This window comes from Tyto alba, unplaced genomic scaffold (genome assembly GCF_018691265.1).
Source record: "Tyto alba isolate M040663 unplaced genomic scaffold, T.alba_DEE_v4.0 Super-Scaffold_5, whole genome shotgun sequence".
NCBI lineage: Eukaryota > Metazoa > Chordata > Aves > Strigiformes > Tytonidae > Tyto > Tyto alba.
The window spans coordinates 661,349-686,470 of NW_024881326.1; the positions used below are offsets into that span (position 1 = coordinate 661,349).

A 25,122-nucleotide genomic window follows, 5' to 3' on the forward strand; every position below is an offset into this window, starting at 1 on the left:
CTCTCCTTTTGCAAAGCGATGAGAGGTTTTGCCTTAATGAACAGAAACCCCCCTTGCTTTTTTAATTCACCATGTTAGTTTCATTGGAAATCTCTCCCAGGACTTGTTGTTGCAGGTGAACGCGTTTGGCACCTTTCTTGTTCACAATTCTTAGAGCATGTTTTGCTTTGAGAGGCGAAGGAGTTCTAATATTGCACGATGAGCTTCTCCATGCAAAATGCTGTGTTGATCTTATTTCGTTCTAAACTAGTTTTCTTTGGAGTTAATTAGAATTGGCTGGGTGCTTATTTAGCTAAATCAAAATAAGACTGTGGTTTCATATACGCTACCTTTGGCAGATGTAGTGGATTAAGCAGATCCTGTGCCAGGCTGTGCCCTCTCTCCCTCTTGGTGAACCTGATCTAGGAGCTAATATGGGTTAAAACCAGTCCAGCCAGGAAAACAAACATAAAAAAGGTTTTAAGCAGAGATCAGCTCCCTGGTCGAGTTTACTTGGACACTGCACAGTTTCAGTGACATGACTGAAGAGGTGAGGGGAGAGAAGGGGCTTCAACAGTTTCTTCAACAGCTTCTTCTACTCGAAGACAGGCACGTGAAACCATGCCCTAGTTGTGTTCTCCAAGGGCTTCCTACTAGTTTAATTACATCCGTTTAAAGTCGCTTCAAGCTGCACCAGTGTAGACGAGAGATTTGCTCGGTTTCTTTGTGTTGATTCGACTAAAAGTGCGTTTTGACTCGGGGAAGCTGCAGTTGCTCTTTCTGGTTCGGCGTTGCACCAGGAGGCTGCTCATCCCTGCGTTTCTCAATAAACTTCCTGGTCTGCCTTCCTAAGGATGCTGTTCTTTCGCTGTCTGCGCCGGTTTGTGCTTGAGACCATCTCTGTTGTTTTCCCCCTGGTTTATTCCTTCTCTTAGTTGAAATCTTGATTCTTTTTCTCTTCTATTCTTCTTCGTTCCCTGCAAAATGCCTGTCTTTGGCACATGTCCCACATAGTCCGTAGAGGATAGAGGCCAAGAATTCATGAAACAGTGTCTATCTCTGTTGCTACGTCCTCCCGGCTCTCTTCTCGTGGCCGTTGTGCCTCCTCTGTTGACCAGCAGTTACTTGAGTGCTCAAAACGTACTGTTTCTCCCAGTTCCTCATACCACCCTGCTACCACTCGTCCCTTGCCTGACCTATTCTCAGGCCGTGCCTGATCTGTGCTTGTTTGAGGCTTCAGCTCGTCTCCCACTCCTGTTCCACGTCGTGCAGCCGTACGCATCCCCGTCCCCCGTTGCACAGAAGGTCCCTTTTGATTTCTCCTGAGACATCTGTCCTGCCACTGTGCTCAGGGGCAGAACCTTTCTCCTCCCCTTCTTTCAGTTTAGCCTAAGATGGTGAAATCCCCGCAGATTGTTTGTTCCCCTATTTCCTTTATGTTGCATTTCTCTCCAAGCATCGAAAGACTCCTCCCCTTCCTGCTCCAAGCCACCTCTCATTCTCTTTGGGTATGACCCTGCTCTCTGTCTTGGTGTCTGCCCGCTCCCCCTTCATTACAGAGTATCTCTTCCATCTTACCGTGCGTGTCTTTTAGCAGGTTTTCCCCTCTTCTCCTGACCTCTGATTTCTGTAGTCTGCTCACTTGTGCCCTCATACGTGCAGACGGGTCTGTTGCTTCTTTTTTTGCAAACAAGCTGCCTTGCCCCGATTTCTCGCATGTGCCCGGCCCTTCCTTTCTGTCTGGAGGATCCCCACTGGTGGGTCTGGGCTGAGGTGAGGATTCCCGGCAGCAGCTGCGTTCAGAGGAGTCGTTCAGTTCCACGCCTTGACCCTCGAGCTGCTGGCCGGTAGCTCCCTGCACGGCTCCTTTCAGCACAAACGGATGGTGCAAGCTGCTTCTTGTCCCGCTCAGAGCTTGCGTCGCCAGGAGTTTGTCAGGGAAAGGACAACCAGCGGAGATTTGGGATCACGTGTCACTTTCAGCTTCTTCCCACTCTCACCCACCGCACCGAGAGCGTTGCTGTGGCTCTGTGCCTGCTTTACCTGCGGGTGTTTAGTATTTCTCTGAACCAGGAAGCTCTTTGGCAGCACCTCTCTGCCTTTTGCAGTCAGTCCTGCTTGGTTCGACTGAGTCCACTTGTTAGTACAGTAGATCCTCTCTTCCTTCCTTGCTTTTTCCCTGATACGACTTGAGCAGCAAAGCTGCCTTAATGCTTGAACACCCAGCGCTGCTCGATTGGCTGCAACGTTCTCCCTCGAAAGCTCCACCCAGCCGACGGTGCGTCTTGGATGCTCACGGATCTCTGGATTTCCTCATGTTTTCCACCCGTAACTCCACTGAATACCAGCACCTTCCTGACAGAGGGAGGGGATAATCACTTGATGGCACTGTTGGCAAACCTCTGCTCCCCCCTGGGGTCCCCCAGCTGCCTCCTTGTTTGAGGCTTTCCCCCTTGAGCCCACCATGTGCTGGTTTATGAAAGTCATATGAAGCCTCGGGGATGTCAGCGTTTTAACAGACCATCATCCTGGCTAAAGCTCTGTCTCACAGCTCGCTGCCTGGTGCTGGAGGTTCCTCTGGAGGGAGAAGAACAAGGGAAGAATCTTTTGAGGGATGCGTATGTCTGTGAAGATGCCTGTGTGAAACTCTCAGGGTAGCCAGAGGCTTTTTTTGGCAATAACTTTGTTTAATATGAGGGTGAGCGGACTGTGGACTCTGTCCCAAGGCACTGCTGATTTCTTCCAGCTCTCTTCCAGACATGTAGCATCTCGGGCGCTGTAGCCCATCTGCCCAGCAGCAAAGCTGGGGATGGCTCTCTCTGAAGCACGGTAGAACGCGTGCATCCCAGGGAGAGTTACCAATCCTCTTGTTTTTCTCTCGTAGGCAGAGTGGCCCCTCGAGCCCCAGAGGTCCCGGTTGGTGCCGAGCAGCTGTCATGATCTCTACAGCACCTCTCTATAGCGGGGTGCACAACTGGACCAGCACAGAGCGGATTCGCATGTGTGGCCTCAACGAGGAGAGGTGAGGTGCGTGGGTGGCGTGGTGGGGCAAGGAGGAAGAGAGCGGAGAAAGCGAGCTGGGGGTCTGGGGGGGGGCTGTGGGGAGGGAGCTGGTGCTGGCTCAGCCCCTTCTTACTAGGGTGTAAAACAGACCGAGGTGTGAAAGAGCTGCCGGGAGGGGATGGATGTGTGGTCAAATGGTGGAATTCGGTGCTGGTCCCCACGTCCCCCGCTCCAGTGAGGAGGGCCCACAAGCAGCGTGTGCTGGAGGTGTCTGCAGGGGAACCGCCGGCTGTGTGTAGCTGTATCGTGATGAGGCCAAGCGGTCTGCATGTGCTGTTGGCTTCACCAGAGCTGTGCTCTGAACTGCCAGGGGAGGGAAAGAGCTTGACCCACCGCCAGCCACGGAAGCTCTAAGAAGAGCTTTTGGTGACCCAGGAGGGCTAGTGCAGACCAAATGACGAGATGGGAGAGTTGTGACCTGCCACCAAAAGGAGATTAGGGAGGATCGGTGGCTGGGAGGCAGAACTGATCAGGACGAGTGCCTGGCCTGCCCCGTGGCTACGCATCGCCTTCTCGTTCCCGCAGCTCCGGGGTTCTTGTTTTCGAAACTGATTGTTTTGTGGCTTCCTTGAGGCTCTGTCGCCTGGTCGGCACATTTGCCGTAGCGGGAGGCAGAAAAGTTTTACAGGCTTGAAGGCAGCGTGTGCCTGTCATTGCCGGCCGCGGGTGTTGAGGCTTTTGGGCAGCGAGTGCTGCGAGGGCCAGCCCGAAGGGCAGCGGGACGGGGAAGAGCCAAGACTCTGGCTCGGGGCAGAAACGCGGGCAGAGATCATCTTCAGCCCTCAGCAGCCGCTGCGCCTGCCGTGTGTCGCTCAGATAAGAGCTGGGGATGGCGTTGCCCTCTGCCTCTCCTAAACCGCTCGGAGCTACTCCTAGTTTGCAATAAACAGTGAAGTTTGGGGCGTCTGAGCAAAGACAGGGAAACCAGGCTGGCTGCAGCCGAGCGCGCTCCCGCGGCCCCGTTCAGGGCCGGGTGGGGGGCGGCTGGTGCGGGGTGGCCGTGCTGTCCCTGTCCCCGTCCCCCGGGGCGGGGTGTCGCGGGCTCCTCCGTGCCCGCTCCCCGGGCCGGAGGCGGCCAGCCCGGGGCTGCTCCCGGGGCCGTCCCGGCAGCGGACAGGGCCGGGGGCCGGTCCCGCCGTCCCTGCAGGTAGGCGAGGGCGGGAGGTGGTGGGGCCGTGCCCGGGGATGGGGTCGGAGCCGTGCCCGGGGGTGTCGTGCTGTGCCCGGGGATGGGGTCGGAGCCGTGCCCGGTGTCGTGCTGTGCCCGGGGCTGTTCGGTGCCCGGTGTCGTGCTGTGCCCGGGGCTGTTCCGTGCCGGGGCCGGGCGGTTCCGTGCCTGTTGTCGTGCCATGTCCGGGGCCGGACCGTTCCGTGACCGGTGCTGTGCCTTCCCGGTGCCGTGCCATGCCGTACTGGGGCCGTTTCCATTCGGTGCCGGTGCGGTGCCTTGCCGGTGCCGTTCCGCTCCGTGCTGTGCCGTGCTGTGCCGTACCGTACCGGGGCCGTTCCGCCCGGGGCCGTTCGGGGCGGTGCCAGTGCCGTACCGGGGCCGTGCCGTACCGGGGCCGTTCCGCCTGGTGCCGTACTGGGGCCGTGCCGTACCGGGGCCCGGGGCCGTGCCGTACCGGGGCCGTGCCGTACCGGGGCCGTTCCGCCTGGTGCCGTACTGGGGCCGTGCCGTACCGGGGCCCGGGGCCGTGCCGTACCGGGGCCGTTCCGCCCGGGGCCGTTCGGGGCGGTGCCGGTGCCCGGGGCCGTGCCGTACCGGGGCCGTTCCGCCCGGTGCCCGGGGCCGTTCGGGGCGGTGCCGGTGCCCGGGGCCGTTCCGCCCGGTGCCCGGGGCCGTGCCGTACCGGGGCCGTGCCGTACCGGGGCCGTTCCGCCCGGTGCCCGGGGCCGTTCCGCCCGGTGCCCGGGGCGGTGCCGTACCGGGGCCGTTCGGGGCGGTGCCGGTGCCGTACCGGGGCCGTTCCGCCCGGTGCCCGGGGCCGTTCCGCCCGGTACCCGGGGCCGTGCCGTACCGGGGCGGTGCCGTACCGGGTCCGTTCCGCCCGGTGCCCGGGGCCGTTCCGCCCGGTACCCGGGGCCGTGCCGTACCGGGGCCGTTCCGCCCGGGGCCGTTCGGGGCGGTGCCGGTGCCGTACCGGGGCCGTGCCGTACCGGGGCCGTTCCGCCCGGTGCCCGGGGCCGTTCCGCCCGGTGCCCGGGGCCGTGCCGTACCGGGGCCGTGCCGTACCGGGGCCGTTCCGCCCGGTGCCCGGGGCCGTTCCGCCCGGTGCCCGGGGCGGTGCCGTACCGGGGCCGTTCGGGGCGGTGCCGGTGCCGTACCGGGGCCGTTCCGCCCGGTGCCCGGGGCCGTTCCGCCCGGTACCCGGGGCCGTGCCGTACCGGGGCGGTGCCGTACCGGGTCCGTTCCGCCCGGTGCCCGGGGCCGTTCCGCCCGGTACCCGGGGCCGTGCCGTACCGGGGCCGTTCCGCCCGGGGCCGTTCGGGGCGGTGCCGGTGCCGTACCGGGGCCGTGCCGTACCGGGGCCGTTCCGCCCGGTGCCCGGGGCCGTTCCGCCCGGTGCCCGGGGCCGTGCCGTACCGGGGCCGTGCCGTACCGGGGCCGTTCCGCCCGGTACCCGGGTCCGTTCCGCCCGGTGCCCGGGGCCGGCCCCGCTGTCCAGCCCCGGCCGCTGCCGGCGGTGCCGCCGCAGGCAGCTGCGCTCGGGCGCCCCCTGGCGTCCCGCCGCCGTGCGGCCGCCGGCTCCGCTCGGACCGGGCTGGCCCCGGGACCCCCCGCGCCGCGCAGCCCAACGCCCCGGGGCGCCCCGGCCGCGCCCCAGCGCCGCAGCCTGCCGCGGGGGTCGCACCTCCCCTCAGGACAGTCCGGCTCCCTCGGGTGGGTGAGGGCCCCCTCAAACCGCCGCCGAGGGGGCGGGAGGGCAGGAGCCCCTCGAAGGGACCGGGCTGCCAGCGGGGCCCGGCGGGGTCAGCGGGGGTTTTGCTGTGGAGGTCGTGAGGCAGGCCAGAGCGGGGGTCCCGGTGCTGGGGATACAGAATCCTGGGGAGGGAGCGTGCTCCCGTTGCTCCTGTTTCGCTGTGAAAGCCTGGGGGGGGGGGGGGGGGGGGGGTCGGGGAGCATATCCAGAAGAAATCGTGGCGTCAGCAAAAACTGAACTTGAGCTGTTTTGTGCTGGCCACCAGCAGCTGGTCTAAATGACCCTTAAAGACCAGAGAACCGCCGTCGGATAAATGCTGCTGGGGCAGGGCACTGAACACACGAGCGCTGTCTCCTGTCCAGTTTTCTCGTAGATCATAAGGAAAGCTGTCTCCTCAGCGCGCCCCGTTTCCACGGAGCTCACAGTCCTTGTCCTGCACTTGGGCTTTCCAAAGAGAAAGGGGCGGCGGCGAGCGGGACGCGGCGCACCGGGGTGGGTGCAGGCACCCACTGCTCCCGGCACAGACAGCCCGAGCCCGGGGAGCTCGCGCTGAGAGGGGTCTCTGCCTGGGGAGAGCAGCCGGGCCGGGCTGGGGAGTCAGGAGCAGGGAGCGAGCGCGGCTGGGAGACGGAGGAACGGGAACGAGGAGGCGCCCGTGGAAGAAGAGACGAGCAGGATGGGGCTCGAGGGAGGATGGGACTGGAAACGTGTGTTGGGGCAGAAGGGGAAGCGGAGGGGACGGGAGCAGGCGTGTGGAGCCGGGCTGTGACGCAGAGCAGTCAGGGAGGGCTGGCCCGGCCCGTGGTGAGGCTGGGGGGGTCAGAATGGCTGTGGGTAAGGAAAGGTGCACAGAGCTGCTGGGCCGTGGAGAAAGTCTTGGTGAGAGCTGTAAGGTAAGCATTTCTGTGTGAGGAGGTGCTCTCCCGCGGGCTGTGCGGTGGCTGGTAACCGCCGTGTAACGTGGTGGGGAGGAGCTGGCAGCTCCCACGCAGGGACAGGGAGGGGTGGGATGCCGGGAGGAAAGTACCTCGGGGTTTCGTAATGCTGTGTCTTGTTCCTTGGCTAGGAGAGCCCCCCTTTCTGATGAGGAGTCTAAAACGAGCAGCTCCCAGCACTTGGGGTCTCAGGAGTTTTGCGTCAGCAGCAGCCTTTCCGAGGTGAGCTCCTTTCGTGCGGGTCTGGGTCCAAGAAGGCCTTTTTCTGATGAAACAGGCCAAGCAAGAGCATCTACCCTAACGCCTCCCGAGGGCTCCTTCTCGCGAAGGGTGCACCTAGGTGTAGTAAGGCAGAGCAATGCTCTAGTTTGGCAAGAGCTGTTTGCCACTTCTGCCTCTGTGTCGGGGCGGGGGGGACTAGAGAGAATGTCCTGCCCGCTTTGCTAGGAGCCACCTTCTCCCCTCTCGTTGCAGGTGGAGCTCACAGCAGTCAGCAGTGGTGGCAGCAGCGCCCAGGGGCTGGATGTTGATGGCAAGGTGGAGGAAAAGCTTGGGCCCAAACTGGAAGAGCAGACACCTGATCCCGACCCAAACCCAGAGTGTGCGGGAAAGACTGTGAAAGATGATGCCCTGGGCCCTCTGGCAAGCCAGGGGGACGACAGAGGGCAGGAGCCTGCAATCCCCAGAGCTGCCGAGCAGGAGGGCAGTGGTGCTGATGCTGCCTGGACACCTGCAGATCCTCACAGCGACAAGCAGGCTGACGTTCCTCCAGCCTGCTCCGCGGCTCCAGAGAGCGAGCCCGCTGGGAAGGAGAAAACCACCCCAAGCACTGGAGCGCAAGGGCCCAGCGTGCTGGCAGAAGGGACGTTGTCTGTGGTTGTCTCCAGCTGCAACACCTCTGCCTCCACTCCCGCTACTTTTACTTTGAACAGAGTGTGCTTTCCCACATCTCAGGCCCCTGCTATGCAAAAACTGCCCCTGTCCTTTCAGGCTGGGGCAGTTCTGAGCCCGAGCCAGTCGCTGGTGTACATCCCACCACCCAGCTGCGGGCAGCCGCTCAGCGTGGCTACGCTTCCAGCCACCTTGGGGGTCTCCTCCACGCTCACCCTCCCCGTCCTGCCCTCCTACCTACACGAGCGTTGCCTGCCGGGCATTATCGCTTCCCCGGAGTTGCGCTCCTACCCCTACACCTTCTCCGTCACCAGACCCTTGGCTTCAGACGCCAAAGTGGTGTCTGTGGAGGTGAATCAGCTTAGCTGCCCCTCGCCCTCGGGAGGAAGCGGTGCCCAGGCTGCTGCCGACGGTGCTCCCCCGTCCACCGCTGGCCCTTCCCTCTCGTCCAGCCAGCCTCCGCTGGCAGCCTCGTGTGGGAGCGCTGCTCCCTCTTCCGGCCCCGCTGCACACTCCAGAGCCCCGGCAGCTCCCGAGCCCCACGCACCGGGCGCTGCCACTTCGCTCTCTCCTCTGAAGTCGCCTCCGCAGCTAGAACGTGAGATGGTTTCCTCTCCGGAGTGCAGCGAGATGCCTCTCGATCTCTCCTCCAAGTCCAATCGTCAAAAACTGCCTCCACCCAGCCAGCGTAAGACGCCTCCTATGCCCATCCTCACCCCCGTGCACACCAGCGGCAAAGCGCTTCTCACCACCGTCCTGTCCAAGTCCCAGCGCGCGGCCCAGACCACGGGCAGCAGCGTCACCTCGTGCCTCGGCACCACCCCTCCCTTGGTCATCTTCCCCGAGTTCCTGCGCAACGGCGAGCAGGGCTCCTGGGTGAAGAACACCACGCTCATCAGCACCATTCCAGGCACCTACGTCGGCGTCGCCAACCCGGTGCCTGCCTCGCTGCTGCTCAGCAAGGACCCCGGTGTGAGCTTCAGCAGGGACCCGCGCCACCTTCCCAAGCAGGAGCCCATTTCCATCATCGATCAGGGAGAGCCTCGCAGCGCTGGGGTTCCCTGCGGGAAGAAAGCCAACCAGGTCAGCACAGATGGACAGCAGGATCCTGCCAGGAGACTTCTTCATGGCAGAGTTGCCCCGGGAGCTCCTTTGTGTCAGTCCAAGGACATCTCCGCCTGGAACCCTGGCCAGGGAAGCGTGTACCCACGATGTCCCGTGAATGGAAAACCTTCCAGTCCTCAGCTTCTGCCTCTCGGCTGGTCTCCTTACCATCAAACCCCTCTGCTTTCAATTGGCATCTCCACAGCAGGGCAGCTGCCCCCAAACCAGAATAGCTCCTGCAAGCCAGCTGGTGCAGGTGAGCTCCCGACATTCCCGAGCGTGCAGCCCACAGAGTCCAGCGCAGCCGCCGAGGGGCTGCCCAGGCTCCCGCCTCAGGAACGAGAAGCTGCGGCCAAGAGCAAGAGCTGCCGGGCCTTGCCCAAGCTCCACGAGGAGCCGGCCAACCCAGCCCCGTTGGATGCAGGTCTGTCTCTTCAGACCAGTGCTTCGGAGGTGAAAGCGGGGAAGGGGGAGCTGGACAACCCTCAGAAGAGTCAAGAGTGTGATCAGCCAGAGGCCGACTCCAGGAAGGGGAGCGATGTACAGACTGAGGCTCCCCAAGGGAGCTGTAGCCTCAAACAGACGGATGCAAAGCCCAAAAACCAAGTGTTAGCGGCGTATTTGTCGCATGATCTGCCCGCGGCTGGGCAGCAGAGCCTGCGGATGATTTCAGAGGTGCCCGCTGTGCCCACGGAGAGCCAACGCAAGGAGCTGGGCTGCGAAGGCTCCCAGGAGCCACCAGCTGCCGAGCCCCTGCAGTGCGTGCGTCAGGTGGATCTGTGCAGGGTCAAGAAGGAGCGAGTGGAGTGTGACATGTCATTTACTTCCGTGACTTGCCTGCGAGCTGGGACTGCTCCCCAGGCCTTTGGCGAGGTCAAGCTCAAAGGGGCAGGCCAAATCAAGCAGGAGGGCAGCGTGCGCTGCAAGTCCAAGCGGCAGCATGAGGGGGATGGCAGGCAGGCCCACAAGAGGCTGAAGTGCCAAGCCCGGGAGGGCGAGGAGTCCCCAAGCAAATCGGGGAGCCGGAGCGTGCACGGCCGGAAGGTGGGTGGGACGGGCTGGGTTGTGGCAGAGGTTTGCGGGTGAGGTTGGGGCGGGGGTGAGGAGGGAGCTGTCGCAGGGGAGGGCAGCTGCGTGCACGGGGTCCTTCCACCCACGCTCTTTGGCATTACCTGGCAGCGGGTTAACGTACCCGTGTCTCCAGGTTATCTAGAGCAAAAATGGATCTGGGGCGTCAAAAACGCTGGAGGGCACCAGCACGACGAGTGGGGGACAGCGTTCTGTCCCTTCTCCTTCGCTCCTCCAGCTCAGTCAGTCGGCAGCTGGAGCTTCAGTCTGTGTCCTCCGTTCACAGTGGCGAAAACACCATGACAATCCGCACGAACTCAGCCAGCGAGAAGGCCGGGCCAGCCTGGGATCGGTGAAGGACCACAACAGCCTCAGGGTGAAGCGTAAGCGCAGGAGGCCGGCGAAGACGGAGTTCCCGTCTCCGGCGCACCGCGGGGACGGCCACGAGGAAGGTACTCCCGTGCCTGGCAGTGTGGGGTCCTGTCGCCCCCATGCCCCTGAGGCCAAGCAGCCTCTGGAGCTAGTGGCTTCCCGTGGCAGGCTGTTGATCCAAAGCAGGGCTGCGGCACGATGCTGGTCTGCCCTTCCCAGGCCAGCGGACGTGCGCGCGCAGGTCCGCGGCGTGTTTTCTCAAGGCTTGGTTTTCCCCACAGGTTACCTCGAGAAGAAACCCAAAAACAACTTCCGGGATTTCATTCCGGTGGTGCTGAGCAGCCGGACGCGCAGTCAGTCGGGTGAGTTGGTGCCGGGGAACCCAGGTGGGTGGACTGGGAGCGTTGCCCTGGTTAGTTGGCCTTGTGCCTGTCTTCTCTCCTCTCGTGCAGGGTTGTTGTTTTTGTCGACTCTCTAGGTGTTTTTGTCAGCTAGAAATCCCGCTTTCTTGCAGGAAGCATCGCTGGCTCTTCTGCTGGTGTGACGGGAGAGTGTGATGTGACTGGTCAGGAGATTTTACCATTGCTGGAGGAGGATCAGGAGGAAGAGGAGGAGGAAGAGGAGGAGGAGACATCCTTGAAACGTCGCAAGCTGCGAAAATCCCACAGGACATCGCGCTATCACAGTCGCAGGGCCAGGGACAGGTCTCTGTCTGAAAGGAGCAGCTGTTACACGAGGAGGACCCGGGAGCTGCCCTGGAGAGTGGAATCACCCAGGCAGCTGTGGGAGCCCAACGAGGAGGAGGAAGATGACAGCCACATCAAAAGGAAGAAAAGGAGACGACAGAAAAGTCGGAAATACCAGACAGGGGAATATTTGACTGAGCGAGAGGAGGAACGAGTGGGCTACCCCCACAGGAGGCGAAAATCCAAAGCAGGTACAATCTGGGAAGGGGTTTCTGGTACCGGGCTAGGGATCCACATGCTTTTTTTGTTGTGGGTGGCTTTTTTTTTTTTTTTTTTTTTTTTTTTTTTTGTAACAATGGAACTCCGTCATTATTAATGGCTTGATGTCCACAGCATGGGCTGCTTCAATTGATCAGCTCTTCTTTCAGAGAAAGAAGTAAATTTCGGAGTAGGAAACAGCAGCTTATGTGGCTAATTAGATACTGATCTTACCCTCAGATTAAGACAGAGGGCGTGGGAAAATGAGAATCGGACGAGGTAGCACAGTGAAATATTTCTGGATAAGCATGGGCCCTTGGGAGTAGTGTTCAGCATTCCTGGCTAAAGTAGAGGGACGTGGAGCCATCACAATTCAACTGGGCTTCTTTATGCTTTGTCTTGCTTTATTAAGGCAACTTGCAAGCTTGCACCAGGGAGCACAAGGGAGAGAGGATTAACAAAGCTAGAGTGTCTGCAGGCGATGGAGAAATCCCCTCCTCTGTGGTTCCTATTTGCAGCTTTGCTAGGAGGAGAACGCTGTGCCACCCGCCTGCGTCCTGCTCGCTGCTCCACCTCCGCTCTCACGTTTTCCCCCCATAACTGCCCAGACCATGCGGCCAAAACTGCAGCTGTGATCTGCGTTTCCCTGGGGTCTGGCAGTCTCTGCAGTCCCTTCTCTCTGTCCCTGCAGGGGCAGTTTGAGGCTGTTGGAAGTAAGGCTGGGATCCATCCAGCAGCGCACCGATGTCTGTGTGCGTGCTGGCTGCTGGCTCCTAGCTGCGTCCCGGTGCCCCACAGGGAAACTCCTGCCAGGGCTGTGGAAGAGCGTGTCCGAGCCATGGTGCTGGGGGAGGCACTTCTGGCAGCCCTCCCCACGCTCGGGCCTTTCTCTCGGAGGAGGTGCCGTGGGTACGGACCGGTTCCTTCTGCCGCCTCGGTGCTCGGATCGATGCCTCCTCTGTCCTTCGGTCCGCACAGGGCTCTTCCTTTGTGTAACCTGTTTTATTCCAGCACTGGTCACCTGTGCAGGGGGAGGTGTGTGGCATCGTACGAGTCGGGGCGGTTGTTTGTTCACAGGGCTTTAATTTCCCATTGCATACTTTGTTTTCCCACGGCTGTCGTGCCCTTGATACGGGATGTTGCTGTTTTGTGGAAGCGGAGCGCCTGTCCTTGCGCGATGTGCAGGGCTCTGTAATGAGCAACCCTGCAGCTCTGTGTAATGCAAGGAAGAAGAGACTGGATTTCCCTTGAGGCATCCTGGTACTTCCTACCTGCATGCATATTAATTGAAACTTCAGTGTATGTTGCGGTTTAACCCCAGCTGGCAGCGAAGCACCACCCAGCTGCTCACTCACTTCCCCCCAGCGTGATGGGGGAGAGAGTCAGAAGAGTAAAAGTGAGAAAGCTCGTGGGTTGACATAAAGACAGTTTAATAAGTAAAGCAAAAGCGGCGCACGCAAGCAAAGCCAAACAAGAAATTCATTCCCCACCTCCCATCTCAGGCAGGTTCAGCCATCCCCAGGACAGCCGCGCTCCAGCGCGCGTAACGGTGACTTGGGAAGACAAACGCCATTGCTCTGATCATCCCCCCTTTCCTCCTTCTTCCCCCAGCTTTATGTGCTGAGCATGACATCGTACGGCCTGGGATGTCCCTGGGGTCAGGGGGGGTCAGCTGTCCCCACTGCGTCCCCTCCCAGCTCCTTGTGCCCCCCCAGCCTGCTCGCTGGTGGGGTGGGGTGAGGAGCAAAGGCCTTGACTCTGTGTAAGCACCGCTCAGCCATAACTAAAACATCCCTATGTTATCACCACTGTTTTCAGCACCAATCGAAAATGTAGCCATGTGCCAGCTACTGTGAAGAAAAATAACACTATCCCCTCCGAAAGCAGCACAACGTGCCACTTAAGGGGAAGATGTGAGCGAGCAAGGCCAGGTCTCGTTTTGTGGGCAGCCAAACAGTGACTGTTCACGGGCAGCTCAAAGAGGATGCCTCCTGAATTTCCCATCTCTGAAGGGTATCCCGTGTGGGTCCTGCTCAGCCTGCCGGGTAGGGGAGGAGCGTGCTGTATGTTGTTACCAAACTATGGGGAAGCATGCTGACGAGCTGGATTGTTTTGTATTGGGTTCCCTGTCAGACCTGAGGAAAAAGGCTTGGTTCTGTGCAAGCCCCAGCCCGCAGTAGGCTCGGCCTTTTCAGACCAGGACTGCTGTCTGCTGTTGGGTGTCTTGTGTCCATGCCGAGTCCATCCCTGATGGGCACAATCGGTGTATTCGCTCTGCTTCTGCTTACTGCAGAGCCTCTGCCGTGGGTCTGGATTTCTGGGTTGCAGCCATCAGTGGTCGGCAGTTTGTTTTGCCTGGTGGCAGAGACGTGGGGTGCTGGCCGGCGGTGCTGTACCCGCAGAGGCTCCTCATTCCCATTTCTGCTTTAGATTTCAGGTACCGGAAGCAGAAGGAGTCTGTGAAAGGTAAAGGCACAGAGCTACGACTGAGGAGCAGGCTTTCCCCGTCCCCCCGAAAATCTCAAGGACGCCCAGACTTTCGGAATGGCTTCTTCCTGGAGCACTCCGACGGCTCTCCCGTCCAAGAAGAGCTGGAGAAGCCATCGGGAAAACGCAAATGTAAAACCAAACACCTGGCAGGGATCTGTGACGAGGGGAAGGTATGGCTTGGGCTGACGAGGGGAACACGCGTGGGGAGGAGAGGGAGAAGGGGATTGCTGTTAGTAAGCCATGGCCGCATGTGCCAAGGAGTTGTAACCCTTTCTTTTCCAGGGGAAGGGCTGCTGGAGCCAGCCCAAAACGCGCTCTCTGAAGAAGCCCCAGGACTTGTGGACACTTTGTAAGTCCCGTCGGGTCAGCCCAGGGAGTTCCCCTGAACCGCCCATGGCCCAGAACATTCCTCCTGGAGCTCGGCGGCTGATTGTGAACAAAAATGCAGGGGAGACCCTTCTGCAGCGAGCAGCTCGCCTGGGCTACAAGGTGGGTTTCGGTGCCCTTTTCTGCCTCGTGTCCTGTGCCGCCTTGTCTGGGTTTGTGTGTAACCAGGCCTGCAACGCCCTTGTTTCTGTAGGACGTAGTGCTGTATTGCCTGCAGAAAAAGAGCAGCGACGTGAACCATCGTGACAACGCTGGCTACACAGCTCTGCACGAGGCCTGTGCGCGAGGCTGGATCGACATCCTCCACATTCTGCTCGAGCACGGCGCCAACGTGAACTGCAGTGCGCAGGACGGCACAAGGCAAGCCAGTGAGAGGGGGCTGGCTGGGGGCACCCCGAGAAGCGTGGGGGCAGGGAGCAGGGCGGGTTTTTCAGGATGAGCTGTCGGCCATCGCTTGATTTGTCTTAACCCAAACCAGAGCGTTTGCTTTGCCAACTCTTCCAGTCTCTTCTTTTTCCGCCAATGCTTCTGTCCTTGCAGGCCTGTCCACGATGCAGTGGCAAATGACAACTTGGAAACCATGTGGCTTCTACTCTCCTATGGTGCTGATCCCACTCTGGCCACGTACTCTGGGCAGACGGCTGTGAAGCTCGCCACCAGTGAAGTGATGAAGCGCTTCCTCTGCGGTAGGTGCCACGTCTGGGGGTGGCAGTGCTTCCATCCTTCCTGCCTGGCAGCGTACGGGACCAAATCTGGGTGTCAGAGGGTTTAGGAGTGCTTGAGCAGCAGGTGACTGAATAATTTTAGCTCTGTCCCGTCACGCGTGTGTGTTTCTACCACCCAAACTTTAATAATAGAATTGTATACTGCTTTTTGGATGAGATACAAGTCACTTCTCAGTTTTTAGTGTGCGAGGAGACGGGAATGCTGTGGTCACACAACTGAAGACAGTGCTGTGCTGGAGGCTTGGAGGCACTGTTCCTGGTTCTACCCAAGTGAACGTGTTTTTGCTGCCAAATAATGATGCCTTCTACTTGCAAACGGCTCTGCCCAAGCGCTGCCGGTCTGCCGTTGTTGGGAAGGACCGTTTTGGATCCCTATGGCCGAGAGTGAGGCGTGCCCCCTTTCTGCGCTGTTTGTGTAGAAGCAAGATGAGCATTGTGGCTTCTACACAACCGCAGGGAAGAGGCAGCCAGAGTAGTGGTGCTTCCCAGACAGCTACAAGGCAGAAAACCTTCAGTGTTGAAAATCTTGTTTGCTAGCTGTCTGTCCGAGCTCCTCCAGGCTTAACTATGCATGCAGGTGTTGGAGTTGTAATTTTGAACTCAAGACAACCCTCAGAACGTTCCTTTCCAGCCCACCTCGTGTTGTCGGTTGTTTTCCCTTTTCAGCTTCTCTTTCGTGTTCTCAGGCCCGAGGTCACGTTGTCCTCTCTAGAGTGAGGGTGCCCTTCTTGCAAGTTACGGTTCAGCTTTTGCCATAATGCCTAACTGTGCAGTCGGGGAAAGCAGCAGAGGTGAAGCGGCTCACCCAGGATCAATGGATATGCATGCCAGGATCGTGCTTGGACCAGTAGATAACCATTAACCCTCTCGATTTTTTTTTTTTTTTTTTTTTTTTTTTTTCCCTTTAGATTACCTTTCGGATCTCCAAGGGCGCGCCGATGGAGATCCTCGAACAGCATGGGACTTCTACAGCAGCTCAGTGCTAGGTGAGTTCAGCGTACGCCGTTTCGTTTACAGCACCAGAGCAGAGGGAAGCAACGCCAGGTAATGCCACACCGGTCACTCCGGTCTGTCCGCGTCCTTCCCAGCTCGTGTCTTGGGCACCCTGCTGTAATGTTACGTGCTGGGAGCTGCTCCCGAAAGGGGCTTTTTCTTTGGGAAGCTGCAAGTGTGGATCCCTCCCGGGAGGCTGAACACAGCGTGCAAGACCAGGCTCCAGGTGCTGCTGGCGATTCCTGAGGGTCTTTGGGTATCAATCGCAGAGCATGTTATTCTTGTAGCAGTTCTTGTTACCCCCCTGCTAACCAGTCGTCAAGATAAAACCAAGGAATCAGAGGACGTACTTATTCCTTCAAGGTGTAGTAGTCTTGAACTTCCAGGTCCCCAGAGCTGCACATCCCTCTCCTCTGCTTTGGAGGGGAGGCATTTGTCTGCGGGAAGGCCTCTTCTTACACCGCCAGGCATTTCCCAGTGACAGCATGACTTGTGCCTTTTACTGTCACTTCCTGAAAATTGTGGTTACCAGCTCAGAAGTTTTTTTGGAAGGACGAAGGCACAAGGTGCTGCTCCAGTTCCCCCAGGGTCCATGAATGAAGATGTTCTGGATTAGCTGCGGGCCTGTGGCAGACTGCAGAGTCCCTCCCAACCACTTCTGAGACAGTACATCAGCACTCTCAAGCCCTTCGTAAAGACCTGGATTATTTATGCTGGCAAGCTAAAAGGCTTTTAGTTGCTGACCTCTGTCATTTTTGACATCCTTCTAGAAATGGAAAGAATCGGATACATATGGAAGGGTGCTCTTGGTAGAGGACTTATCCTTGGGGGACCCTGATGTCTCTTCATTTCAAACAGAAGAAATGCTGTACTCCTAAGAACACTTTGTTCAGAGGCTTTTGCACCTCAGGCATGCCAAGGAAACTGTTCAAACCACAGCCTCCTTCCTCTGAATTTCTCACTCTTGAAGCTGTCACAATCCTTCAAGAAGCAGCCTCTTTAAAGAATAGCTGTTTTTCTTGTGGTAAAGTAAAGATGTTACCCCTTTTGATTTATCACTGATTCCCACTTGGATTTCTCTGATAAACAAGGAAGGAAAATCATGTGTGGTTTTGTGGGTAGGAGAGTTTGGCTCTCTTTGCTTACTACAACATGCTGAGCACTTGGTTACCCAGAGAGCTCATGTGCTTGAGTTCTAGTGTCTGATTATGTCCCGTTCATCAGTGCCCTTTCCTCTTGAAGATCTTGGCATGGGATTGTAGACTGCCAATTCTCGTGCCCTTTAGGAGACCCACTCCCACGTGCAAGTAGTTTAGAAATGTGCCATCTTGTTTTTCATGTACCCTAATGCCTGAAATGAAACGGGTGGCTCTTGGAGAAGCAAGCTGATTGTGTTTCGTTCAAATTAGCTGCTTGTTTCAGTTCTTTCACTTCCATATCCCTTGGCTTGCATCGTGTCTTCCCACATTTCTGTCCTCCACCCCTGTAGGCAAAAAGAAAGGGATTATTTTTTTCAGTAAGCAAACCCTCCCCGAGTGTTTTGGTGTTTCCTGGCGGGGTGGAGGGGTGTTGGGATGCCATCAGTGATGGCAGTTCACTGCTCTCGAGGGCCTTGCTTAGACACCGGGCTAATACGTGGAAAAAATCCACAGGGAGTGCTGGGGGCTGCACTTCTTTTCCTTCCCCTGTACCTTAGTCGAGCTTTTCAGAGTATTTCTTCATTTGAGGGTGGAAAAAGCCTGCCTTCTCTGTTAAACGTGTCCTGCCTCCTCCAGTGGGACTTCACACCAAGGCCTGGCCGCTGTGGATGTGTCTCTACTGGTCTCTGTCATTCACATGGTGCTACCTGTCAGGTTTTGTCTTCCTTCTCTCCTGTGCTACCTGGAGTTGGTTAACAAGCCAGACAAACCCTGCGTTGATCTGCCTGTATCCTTCCCTAGAGATGTCATTTCGCCCTTGCTGCAGTGGGAAGATCCTTCCAGCGTTGGCTGAGCTGACGCTTCCATCTCAGGTGCTCCAGACTTTAACAGGTACCTCTGCACAGCACTTGGGAGAACGTTCTTCCCAGACGTGAGCGTGATGGTCCCTGGAGAAACGGCACCTACACAGAATGTTCTGAAACCCCGTGGCTTTGGTGTTGCTTGCGGGATGTTTCTCTCTGGCTCGGAGGAGGGGGGAGAGCCCAAGCTGAAGTTCCACCAGGCCGCTGTCAGAGGGTCAGCCAGGCTGCACGGAGCGTTCCCCGTGCTGCCCTGGGCGCTGCCTTTGGGAGGCTGCGTGGCCAGTTGTGCTGAGGAGCTACCCCTGCCGCGTCTGTTTTCGGTGGGCACAGAAAGGGACCTTCCTTCTTCATCCACACCTAGCTTGGCCTGCAGCAGGAGTGAGACGGCAGCGTTAGACCGTTGTCACCTCCGCTCTGCCAGGCACTACTGCGGGGTGCTGTGAGTCAGCAAGGAAGAGCAAGATGCCCAAGCCGGAGACAAGGGGCTGATTTCGTTACCGCGGTGTTTACCGAGTGTTTTGAGATGGCTCAGTTACCTTCAGCAGTCACCTCGGGTCACCACGAGCGGAGATTCCCCAGCAGAAAACAGTTCTCCTCCTTCAGTGGTTCCGTTCTTCAAAGTTTCCCTTTCCATCAGATCCACCAGCTGAAGCACGAAGCACTGCATGTCCCTCAGGGTGGAGGAGAAACCCCAGGCTCCTGCTCGATCTGTTTCTGTTCTCTGAGGCAGGAATGCTGTCCGCATTTTCCTTTAGGTCTGCAAATCTCTGGGGGCCAAGTGGTAATGAGGGAAGCCAGGGTGTGGGATCGCTGAGGTCTGAGTATGGTAAAGTCATCAGTGCTTTGCGCTTCGTGCTGCTGTAGTTCCAGATACGAAGTCCCACTCCAGGGTTTTGTTCTACACCTGGGACTGCATTGTTGTGCCCGATTGTCTCCCTGCTGCTCCGCAGTGGGACAGGATGTTCCTGTTCTTGTCGCAGCCGCCACTCGGGCTAACAGCCGGCACTGAGTGAGGAGAGTTTTCGGGATAGACATCGGACCATATTGCTGCCACATTAAATGCATTTAATTTGTTTTTCCGGGGTTGCTCAAGAAATTTGAGCTTTTTCGGTGGTGGCATCTGAGCTTTGCCTAGCAGTGATTTCAGATCAGTATTCGTGTCACTTACTTTTGTCCTATTCTACAATAAGTTCTGAAGATTTAAGCGCCCTGTTTTTCTGTTTCTTAGGGATTTTTTTTTTTTTTCCTTGGCAGGTCTAAGAAATGACTTCATTTTTTTTCCTGAGACCCCATTTGAGCCTTTGTCTCCTGTCATCTGCTGTTTTTTCTCTATTAAAATAACATTCTTGCTGGGTGCTGCATTCATTCGTAGAGCAGTATGGTGTGTGGAGCTTTCTCATGCAGCACACCATAAGATTTTTTTCCAGCCTTTCCTCCCGTGTGTGGTGTTGAACTTTTGCATGATTGGTTTATTTGCTCACCAGCACATTTGGTCTGACTTCTTTCTGTAGAAGCTAAACTCTATTTTCTGGAAGTTTTTGGAGTTATCCTGTATTATCTCAGCAGGACGAAAACACTCTGCAAAACTAAGACTAGTCATACCTCTTAATAATAAAATCCAAGCAGCGAGCTATTTTTCAACAGATGCTTTTCAGATGGGTGAATAGTAAATGTAACTGTCCTTAAGTGGTTTATGGATCGCGGGTGCTACTCTCCATCTCCTCCGGAAGCAAATCCTGCTGGAGCTCAGATACCTCCTGGAACAGTCAGCTTTAAGCCAGGAATCTGTGGGGCCGATCCTCTGAAGTCGTGCGTGTTGGTGTGTGGCTGTATTAGTCCCGAGAGGTGCCGCACAGCGTGGTGGCACAGCCTTGCACACCTTATCTGGACAGGGTTGCTGGCACGCTCCTCCAGATAACCTGCTGGCAGTTGTGGGTGGAGCAGCAGAGCGCGGTGCCTTCCTCTATAGGCTCTGTGCAGACGAAGCATCTCGGGCACCCACCTCCTTCCTCCTGGCGCAGGTTCCTCCAGGCTGCTCAGCTGGCAAAGGAGAGGGGGCTGAGGCCGTTCCAGGGGGAGCCTGGGGGTCAGCCCGTGGCCGGCTGCCGGTCAGTGTGGCTCGTTTTGCAGGCAGGGGCTGTTGCAAACAGGGGGCTGGAAGAGGAGGCTGCAGGAGGAGCCTGGCTCTCAGCGGTGCTGTGGGAAGGTGCACAGGAGGTGGCGGTGGTAGCCGGCCCCGCTGGGCTGAGCTGTTCCCCAGGGTGCACTGAGCTCTGGCTGGCGTGAAACTGTGAGCAATGCCAACGTCTGTTTTGCTTGTTGCAGAGGGGAAAGATAGCATCGGATGCGATCTGCTGCTCAACCCTCCGGGGAGCTCAGACCAGGAGGAAGAGGAGCAAGAGGCAGACAACTTCATGTTCGAGTTCTCGGACAAGCCACTGCTTCCCAGCTATAACCTCCAAGTGTCAGTCTCTCGGGGGTGAGTATCTTTTCCTGGAGCAGAGAGGATTTGGGTGACATTACTGCTGGGGCGGAGGGGGAGCTCGCAGAACAGAGCCCTTGAACTTGTGAGGATAGCAGCAGCGCAAGGAAGCCTTAGGCTGTCCTCCAGGTGAGGGTTAACAAGAGATGCTCGTGTGGAAAATTCATGCCTGCCTGAGAAACTCTGAGAGCCCAAGCTGCCTCTTGCAGCACAGGCCCCATCATACAGCATCTCACGATGAAGCATTGCGTAGACTCTTTTTTTAGAAAAATGTGAGGGTAGAAACCACACCTTGTAAGCCCCACGTCAGAGAAGCGAGTGGAAGACGCAGGGCAAGATGGAATTTCCTTGACTCGTTCTCAGAGGTGCCCCTCCCGGGGGGTCACCTCGGTCTCTTGTTGCAGTCAGCAGAGACCTGACGGCGGGATTTCTCCGGACGAGGGCAGGAGTGAGCGTCAGGCTGAGGTGAACCCCTGGGTGGGACTGATCAGCTCTCCAGTCACGGTGGGGGGGACATCATCCCGGGCGGGACACTCACTGGGACGGGTGCTCCCGTGGTGTAGATGTGCTTAGAGAAGGCCCAGCCTGGGGTTCGTTGGCTGGTGGCTGGCCCAAAGCCGGCGAAGTCCTTCGGTCCCTGTTTTAGTCGCCTTGGTCTTGACCCCCCGAGATAATAGAGGAGAGAAAGACTGAGGGACGGGAGGTGAGGAAGATCTATACATGGGGGAACCAGGCAAGGAAAAACCCTTTTGGTTTAAGAAAGGGCTTTGTTTTAAAACAAAACCGAGAAGCAGCACAGGAAAAGCCAAAAAGCTGGTTGTTTTTGTGTCGGCTGCCTGATGCCTGCTGTTCTGTACCGCGGGCGGTCACAGCCCCGGCATCCCATTCACAGGCGGCAGCGCGTCAGTCATTTCAGCTCCTTGAAGTTAAGAGCAGCCTGTGTGTCTCGGGTGGTTGTTTTCCTTCAAATTAGGCTTAGAGATCGGGGGGGGTTGAAGGCAGGGCCTTGCAGGAGCACAGTGCCCGCTCCTCCCGCTGCTGCAGAGCTCTGGCTCAGCCCCGGGCCGCGCCGCCTGGCACAGGCCCGGGGTCCTCAGCGAGCCCGAGGGCGCGGGCAGGGTCTCCCCGAGCAATCCTGCGCCTCGGCAGACGCGTCCCCTGAGCCCTGCCTGTCGGGGAGCCTCTCTCCTCCCTCTGCTGCTGCTCCTCGCCCCGTTTTTCTCCAGCGATGGGCCCATCAGTGCAAGCTGCTGCCCATCGGGTGGGTTGGTTGCCCTCCGCCATGGGGAAGGCGAAACCGGGTCACAGCACCGGCGCAGTCCTCCCTCCTGCACCTCCTCGCACCGTGGCTCTTGCGTTTGCTTGGACTGCAGCGGGGGGAAAGGCGGCTTGGAAGAGGCAGCAGTAAAAGTGCCGCTTTTCTACGTAGCGGATTTCTGTGCCCGCCGATTTCTGCCTGTCCAGAGGGCTGCGTGTGGTGTCCGGGTGGGAAGGGGAGCCCCTGGTGTGGCTCGGGGCTGGGCGGGGATGCTGCCGGGAGGCCTCTGAAGGTGTAGCTTTCACTCTGACATCCCTGTCTTGCCTTGGCTGCTTTAAAAAGCCGCGCCCTGCGAAGCAGCGATCGAGCCCAGGCGCGTCTCTGAGCCTCGGTCCTGCGGGTGGGTCTGCCCGGGCCTCAGCGGCAGCGCTGCGGCGCGGGGAGGGCGGCGTGCCGGCCGCCCCCCCCCCCCCCCCAACCCGCCGTCCTCTCGCCGTCCTTGCAGGCCCTGCAACTGGTTCCTCTTCTCCGACGTGCTCAAGCGGCTGAAGCTGTCCTCCCGCATCTTCCAGGCCCGCTTCCCGCACTTCGAGGTCGCCACGCTGCCCAAGGCCGAGTTCCAGCGCCAGGTCTCGCTCAGCCAGGTGCTGGCGCAGGAGGAGGTGCAGGAGAGCCCCGAGCCGGCGCAGGCTGCGGCAGAGACAGTGGAGCTGGTGCACTACGAGCCCGAGCTGCTGCAGCTCCTGGGCTCGGCGGTGGAGTACCAGGCCTGGAGCAGCTGACGGGGACAGGTCGCTCCCCGCGTCACGAGGCAATAATAAGGACCAACGGGAAGCAGCCCCCCCCTCAGCGCCAGCAGCCGGGACCTGGGTCTTTGGCCAGCCAGCCCTCCTCTCCTCAGGCTCCCCTCCGGCTGGGGAGAGAGGACCCTTGCCTCCAAGGACTTCCCGGGGCCCCTTCGCGCCGAGCAGCGGCGGTTGCAGCCGCCGGCCCCCCCCGAAGCCCCCCCGGAGCTCACGGGGCAGCGGCGGCTCCGCTGAAGCGAGGGGCGGTGGGTGCCGCTGCCCCTCCCCGCCCGACCCCACGGAACTGCGCCTCTCTGTTTGCCCTCCCCCTCCCGACGTCTTCCATAGTATTTATTTAATTAGTATTTAATTTGTAATGTTTCCTTTGGTTTTGCTGAGTCTGTATCACTGTGATGGTGAGCTCCGGGCTAGGGGATGAGGGCTTCCTCCGGCCTTTCTCCAGCACTCCCCGAGGCCGGCGCTCCCCCCGGCCCAGCCCCTGCGCCGCAGACCCCGGGGGGGGGGGGGGGGGGGGTCACGGCCCTCGAGGGCCGGGCTCTCACACCGATCCTGGGACGGTCACATCCCGCTGCTCTGTCCCCTCACCGGGCTCCCTCCTGCCCCTCATTCGTGCTGCTGCTCCCCGTCCCCGGCGCACAGGCAGGCGCAGCCCGCCGGCCCCCACGCTTCCCGGCAGCTTGTCCCCCCCTCCCCGCCCGCCCCGGGGGTCTCTCACCACTGCAGATCCCCCCCCCTCCTTGCCCTGCGGTGACTGCTCGGCCTCCCCCCGCGCCCCTCCGGTGTCACCAGGAGCAGTTCCCTGGGAGAGAGCGGGCACGGCGCCCGGGCCTCGGGGCAGGGCTGCTCCGCTCCGGGGAGACGGTACAGTTTTATTGTACAGGTGCTAACAGGACTGAGGATGGGACAATCTTGTTTTTTTCTGGCTCTCCCCTGCTCCGCAGCGGGAGCGTTGGGTGGGTTTTTGGTTTTGTTGTTTTTTTCTGTTTGAATTTTTTTTTTTTTTGTGGTTGTTGGTTCATTTTTTTTTTTCCTTTGTGTTGTGTTCCTTCCCAGCCAGGGCCGGTGTTACCCCTTCCCCTTGGACTCCCAGCCGCCAGCCTCCCCTCCTGGGGGCCGGGCAGCGCCTTGTTTAAGCCGAGGGTTTTTTGCCTTTGGGTGTGTATTCTGGTTGCTCTTTCTGATTTCTGATTTATTATAAGCAGCAACAGGCTGTGGTGTCAAAAACACTGATGTACAGAAAAAACCTGCATCAGGCCCCCTGTCTCCTGCCTGTTCTTGCTTGGCCCGGGTCGGGTGCCCGCTGCGGGCCGGACTCCTCGCGCGGTGCCCGGGGCTGCGGTTCCTCCAGGACCCCCCGGACGTCGACGAGCCAGAAAAGCTCTTGGGGCCTCTCTGCTGCTCCTCCCGGCCCACGGGCTCGCGCTGGACACCGAAGCTCTGCGGCCAAGCCCCACGGCCGCTGCGCTGGGCCCAGCCCCTGGCCCTGGGGCTGCCGTCCCGCCTGGCTTCACCCCCGGGGGAGGAGAGGGGGCTCACGGGGGGCTGCTGCCGTTTGAGTTTTTGTTTGTTTGGTTTTGAATCGTGAAGCATGCCTCAAAAAGAACCGTTTTAAACCTGCGTCCTCCACTCCCCAGCCCAGGTGCCCTCCGAGGGCGCGGGGCCGGCTCAGGCTCTGTACGTGCCCGGGATGTACCTGAGCCCCAAAACAGCTCCCGCGGCATCGGCCCCTCTGCAGGAGCGAGGGCCGGGGGCACACACGTGGGGTGGGGGGGTGCTGGGGGCGTGAAAAATACACGCCCAGGCACAAGACTGGTTTGTAAAGCAGCTGTAATTCTGTGCTGGCATTGTCCAGCCGCAGGGGGGGCTGGGGGCTGCTTTGGGGGGGGGGGGTGCTGCACCCAGGCAGCGGTAGCGGTGACGGGGGGGGGGGACACACGGACGAGCACAGCAGCTGCGGCAGCGAGGGGCAGGGGGGTCTGCGCACAGGCAGAGCTGCCCCTGCAGCCATGGGGGGGGGGGGTGTTCGTGTGTGCGGGCGAAGATCACAGCAGAAGGGTAAAGGAGGAGCAAAGATGGAGGCAAAAGTGAGTAGAAAAGGGCCCAAGGCGCTGGCTGGCGAGAGCAGAAAACCTGAAAAACAAAGCCTGGATATCCGAGGCAGCGGCGGACATCCAGCAAGGAGAACGACCGCGGCTGAGCAACTCGGTCGTTCCCCGCCCCTGCCTCGGCCGCAGCAGCTCGGCTCGTTGCAGCGCTGGAAGCGAGGTGGTGCTGGAGCACAGCAAAGGCGAGGAGGAGGAGGGACTGGCCCCCAGCGGAGCCGGCAAGCGCTGAGAGCCCCGCAGGGCACTGCCCGCCTGGTACCTGCAAATACTCCGGCCTGATGGAAATCAGCTGCTGCTCCAGGGATGCAAAACCCGGTTTAATCCCTGCAAGGAAAGCCTTGCTCGGCCACAGCTTCAGCGCGAGGGGCACAAGGCACACGGTTGCTTCTGGAGGCTGGGTGACAAGGCTGGAAAAGGAGCCCAAGGGCAGCAGGAAGGCCCGTAAGGGCAGGACTGGAAGGAAAGCCTCGATCACACAGCGCCACGGGAGGGAATCCCCAGCAGTGTACGGTGCTGACTCGCTGCCGGGAGAGCACAGGAGGGTCCTGAGAATAGAGGGAAACGGGGCTCACAGCGGTGCTCTTCCAGCCCGTT

At 59.2% G+C, this 25,122-nt stretch overlaps 1 protein-coding gene across 1 annotated transcript in view; it reads left to right on the forward strand.

Annotated features, from left to right (window-relative positions):
• Nucleotides 1-23,678, forward strand: part of BCORL1 (BCL6 corepressor like 1) — a 28,327-nt gene extending 4,649 nt beyond the window's left edge. Inside the window, exons 2-14 of the mRNA XM_042807370.1 lie at nt 2,864-3,001; nt 7,033-7,123; nt 7,376-9,940; nt 10,251-10,416; nt 10,618-10,698; nt 10,851-11,273; nt 13,711-13,940; nt 14,053-14,259; nt 14,351-14,517; nt 14,698-14,843; nt 15,791-15,868; nt 20,203-20,356; nt 22,123-23,678. Coding sequence (XP_042663304.1) covers nt 2,916-3,001; nt 7,033-7,123; nt 7,376-9,940; nt 10,251-10,416; nt 10,618-10,698; nt 10,851-11,273; nt 13,711-13,940; nt 14,053-14,259; nt 14,351-14,517; nt 14,698-14,843; nt 15,791-15,868; nt 20,203-20,356; nt 22,123-22,399 — 4,671 coding nt within the window. The 5' untranslated portion in view covers nt 2,864-2,915 and the 3' untranslated portion in view covers nt 22,400-23,678. The remainder of the gene's footprint in view (nt 1-2,863; nt 3,002-7,032; nt 7,124-7,375; nt 9,941-10,250; nt 10,417-10,617; nt 10,699-10,850; nt 11,274-13,710; nt 13,941-14,052; nt 14,260-14,350; nt 14,518-14,697; nt 14,844-15,790; nt 15,869-20,202; nt 20,357-22,122) is intronic.
• Nucleotides 23,679-25,122: the final 1,444 nt, after the last annotated feature.